This window comes from Morone saxatilis, unplaced genomic scaffold (assembly GCF_004916995.1).
Source record: "Morone saxatilis isolate NCDOM2014 unplaced genomic scaffold, NCSU_SB_2.0 Contig19, whole genome shotgun sequence".
Classification (NCBI taxonomy): domain Eukaryota; kingdom Metazoa; phylum Chordata; class Actinopteri; family Moronidae; genus Morone; species Morone saxatilis.
Genome location: NW_023339751.1, coordinates 22,464,335 through 22,467,677, shown reverse-complemented (window position 1 = coordinate 22,467,677; position 3,343 = coordinate 22,464,335). Strand labels below are relative to the sequence as shown.

Here is a 3,343-nt window from a genome sequence, read left to right as displayed (position 1 = left end):
ATGGTCCCATTTAGAGTAAAATACTAACTTAATATCAAACTGTCAAACTAGGCAGTGCTGATCTTGAAAGAAAAACAGCCTGTTAAAGCACAGAGGAACCCCTTCTCCCAAATAAAGGAGCTTTTCCTTCAAGTTAAAATGTAAAAATCTCAGACATGGAACATATTTTCTGATTATGCTGCTTCTGCGTTTGTATTTGTAGTTGGAGGCCATTCCTGAGTCTCTGAAGAACATGCTGCTGGTGATGGACACAGCAGGGATCTTCCACAGTGCCGACTCCAGGACAGGATTCTCAGATCTGTGGGAGATAACCTGGGAACGAATCGTCTGCTTCCTGCCTCACCTGAGGGAGGAGCTCTTCAAACAGACTGTCATACCAGGTACGCAGCAGACACACAGGGATGTAGATTTTTATGAACAGCTCGATGTAATCATGACAATAATGTGCATATTAATTTGTTGTGGCACCAGGAGCATGACACTGTATCCTTTTTAGATCCAGTACCTAGTCCTCCAGCAGAGCCTGTGCAGCCAACACCCACAGCAGGCCGGCCTCCATCTCCTCAGGGGTCTCCACCACCTGCCCAGCCGCCCTCCCCAGTCCCAGTGACCCCTGCAGAGTCACAGACCCCCAGCAGGCCAGCATCGCCACAGGAGCCCCAGCCAGCCAGTGCCAACGGTAAGAACACTGAAGGTTTTCTGTCTCACTCTCTCCGTCACATCTCACAATGCCATAATGTTCTCATGTTGACACTGTACCAGTATTCTCTATTTGTAAATCTTCCATGGCCAAAGATTATATTCTGCGATATCTGTCAGAGTGGAAAAGCATCAAAAGTTATGTTGACACTAGTGTAAGAGTACGAATAAATATTCTTCATCATTTAAGTCAACTTCAACTGCAGGTGAGATAATACCCAACATGCTGTTATCAGTCTGAACATTTCCAGTATTTCTTAGTGGTTCCATTGAGCAAATGTTGTGCTACTCATTTCTATGTCCATTTCATACATTTATGTGAAGATGGCTCTTCCTGGCATGTACTAGTTTGACTTGATTATAGTGATTAGTATTATAGTTGCCACCTTATTTATGTCTTATATAAATGTATATTATATAAATTAGATAAATGTTAATAAGTGTTAATGTTGTGCGTTCCAGCCACCTACGTGTGGTGTTCAGGGTCCCCACACATCCTGGAAAAGCAAAAGAATTAAGGTACTAGTTTTCCAGTTATGGACACACCTGGCAACGAGCCCTCACTCAGATCACCAATGTAATCCTGGAACTGACTTGCAGTGATCTTTCCAGCATTGAGTCTATTTTTTCCAGAGCTGCAAGCGGAATTCTCTTATTTACAAGAATACAGCTATCAAATATTAAATATCTTGTAGCTGTGGTTGATAAATACATGCACAGTGATATTTATTGTACGTGCAATAAGCACTTTACTTTCTCTAGAAGATGAATTTGTAATAAAACAAATTCTACTTGATTTGAACTGTTACTTATTGCCTGTGACCAAATTAATGTAGTAAAATTTCTCAAACCCGCAGCTTATATATAATACAGTTTGTGAGCAAGTGCTCCTGGAAAATGATTTTGTGAAAAAGAGTGGGAACCTTGGGTGTTTCATTAGAGAATAGAAAAACCTTTGACCCAAACGGACTTCTGTCAGTGAGGCAGAGAGCAATATAAGGCAGAGCAAGGACACCCTCGGGTGGATTTGTTAGGTGTAGCCCTCATTACCACGAGGACAGCAGAACTTGGTGTCGTATTTACTAAGACTGATGATGCAAATGGGCAAAGCTTCAGCTGAGTTCATTTGAACTGTTAATTAAGGCCTGCTGCTGGGAAGGTAAAGATCAATCTGTAAAGCAGTGCAGAGTCTCACACTGAGTGTGAACAGTGAAAAGAAACCACTGTTCTATTTCACAGCTGCACTCACACACTCCTTACATTGCATATACAATATAGAAACTGAGTAGTTTCTCGTAAACCAGAGGTCCACTTACTAGCTGTTTTGCTTTTAACCACATTTGGTGGTCTTCTTCAGCAGTTGTTGAGAACCAATACTGACACAACCAGAGTCTAGCTATTGATCTTCGTAGAATTGCACTTAAAGAACATGACTTCACTAAAAATGAAGAGTAAAAACAAGTGTAGCAGTGACATTCACAAGCACAACAGCTAATTGCATTTAGCCATCTGCCCCACAGATACATTTTTTTAAATATATTTTAAAAAATATTTATTCCCAGAACTTTTTCAGTGATATTTAATGAAAGCCCTTTCTTTAATATCCCTTGGATCAGTTAATAATGACTAACAACTATATTTGTATGTCATGGAAATTAATAAAATAAACATTATTTTTGTTAGAAACACACAATATGTTATCATGACACATGACAAATCTGTCATTTCACATATTTATCATACCTTAATTAGTAGACAAAGGCAAATCCAAAAATAAGTTTAACTTTCATTTGACATGTTAAATATCAGATTTACCCTGGATCAAAGCGAAATTTTGAAGTTCTGAATCCAGTGGTACCAAGCATTTGATATAACTTCTGTATCATACTATATTTAGTTATAAGGCTCTATGGATTACTCATTTTATTTTATACAGATATATGTAAAGGCAATTATAAAATTCATTGAAAAGTTTGCTAGTATGAATAGGTTTTACTTACAGCAGTTTGATAAATCTGCTTACTGATATTGTCTATTGTCTCTATCTGTGTTTTCTAGGATCAGACCGATCATCTCCGGTCCCACCCCCGGTTCCCCCCATGCCGGTGCCGTTAACCACGTCCCCTGCCCAGGGTCCTTCACCCTTGAGCCAGTCCCCTCTCATCCTGCAGCCCCTCGCCTCTCCCCTGCAGGTGGGAGTCCCACCCATGTCCCTGCCAATCATCCTGAACCCCGCCCTCATCGAAGCCACGTCCCCCGTGCCTCTGCTCCCCAGTCCCAGACCTACAAGCCCTATTGACGAGGTCAAGTAAGAGCACTCGAGCCACCCTACATCCACTCTGTCATCTTTTAGACCCCCCCCCCTTAACAACTGGAACCAACAGACTCCGAGATCTGCTCGTCAGCAGGTTTTTGAAATGAATGAATGTGACACCTCAATTATACCACATTTGATTTAAAGGAAAAATCCCCCGAAATATCTGACACTGTTAAAGAAACATTCTTTGTGTCAATTTGTGTTTAATATGTTCTTATTCCTGTGGAGACATCATGTCTCAGGAGCAGGAAACGCACCAAGAAAAAATTATTTAAAATAAAAGTCTGATTGAAGTAAAGTGAGTTTGCCAGGACTGTAGCTGCCAAC

At 40.7% G+C, this 3,343-nt stretch overlaps 1 protein-coding gene across 5 annotated transcripts in view; it reads left to right on the top strand.

Annotated features, from left to right (window-relative positions):
- Positions 1-3,343, top strand: part of gbf1 (golgi brefeldin A resistant guanine nucleotide exchange factor 1) — an 85,860-nt gene that overhangs the window by 82,043 nt on the left and 474 nt on the right. For 4 of the 5 annotated variants that reach the window (XM_035663158.1, XM_035663156.1, XM_035663157.1 and 1 more), the window contains 3 exons: positions 203-380; positions 497-679; positions 2,758-3,343. The exon at positions 2,758-3,343 is cut by the window's right edge and continues 474 nt beyond it. In XM_035663158.1, the coding sequence (XP_035519051.1) occupies positions 203-380; positions 497-679; positions 2,758-3,011 (615 nt within the window). In that variant the 3' untranslated portion in view covers positions 3,012-3,343. The remainder of the gene's footprint in view (positions 1-202; positions 381-496; positions 680-2,757) is intronic. The other variant, XM_035663159.1, reaches the window with a different exon arrangement.